General features: G+C 42.5%; 1 protein-coding gene across 1 annotated transcript; it reads left to right on the forward strand.

The window, feature by feature from the left end:
* Window positions 1–10: 10 nt before the first annotated feature.
* Window positions 11–466, forward strand: LOC107885362 (uncharacterized protein DDB_G0285291-like; the record flags this gene model as incomplete). The annotated part of the gene is made up of 1 exon (XM_029492234.1): window positions 11–466. A coding segment is annotated over one exon (456 nt), but the record flags the coding sequence as incomplete, so codon positions are not given.
* Window positions 467–981: the final 515 nt, after the last annotated feature.

Genomic DNA, 981 nt, shown 5'->3' on the forward strand with positions numbered 1-981 from the left:
TTGTTTCAAGAGGGGCAATACCGCCCCACAATGCTATTATGCCAAGCGCGCCGCCGCAGCAGCCACGGACGCTGTAGCTGAGGCTGCTGTTAGAGCAGCCAGGGCTGAGAAGGCCGCAGAAGCGGCCATTGCTCTGGCCCAAAAACTCCGGGAGGAGGCTGCCCTGGCTGCTCAGCAGCTACAACAGCAACCGCAGCAGCAGCAGCTACAGCAGCAACCGCAGCAGCAGCAGCTACAGCAGCCACCGCAGCAGCAGCAGCTACAGCAGCCACCGCAGCAGCAGCAGCTACAGCAGCCACCGCAGCAGCAGCAGCTACAGCAGCTACCGCAGCAGCAGCAGCTACAGCAGCAGCTACAGCAGCCACCGCAGCAGCAGCAGCTACAGCAGCCACCGCCGCAGCAGCAGCAGCAACTACAGCAGCAACCGCCGCAGCAGCAGCTACACCAGCAACCGCAGCAGATGTGAATTTAAAAAATAAAAATTTAAAAAAAAAATTTATTCAGTGTGTTTTCATTTCCTGGTCATCATTATAGTGTATTAATTGGAGTTACTAATTTGTAGGTGTCTTGTAATTTAAAGATATGCATAAATATATTGATAACGATATTCAAAATTTAAAATAGTACAAAATTACATTGATGTTAGATGGTAGCTTTAATATGTTTAATCTAATATTTGACATTATTAGATAAATAATCAAACGATCAAATAATAATTAGCTCCATAATAGTAATATACAATATAATGCATATCTTAATGACACTAGCTGAATTCCATTTCCTAAAGTCCTAATGATGGAATAAATGTGTTATGTAACAACCACCAAATTATGAAATTATTAAGGTATTACGATAGAGTAAACACTTGAGTTACTACACTGATGTGTTTAATATAACAAAATTCTAATCGTTGAATATTGCTAGTACTAGCCATTTATTGTAATAACCTTTCCTGTCATTATATTAGACATTTAACATTTG

This window comes from Acyrthosiphon pisum, unplaced genomic scaffold (genome assembly GCF_005508785.2).
Source record: "Acyrthosiphon pisum isolate AL4f unplaced genomic scaffold, pea_aphid_22Mar2018_4r6ur Scaffold_21067;HRSCAF=22935, whole genome shotgun sequence".
Taxonomy (NCBI): domain Eukaryota; kingdom Metazoa; phylum Arthropoda; class Insecta; order Hemiptera; family Aphididae; genus Acyrthosiphon; species Acyrthosiphon pisum.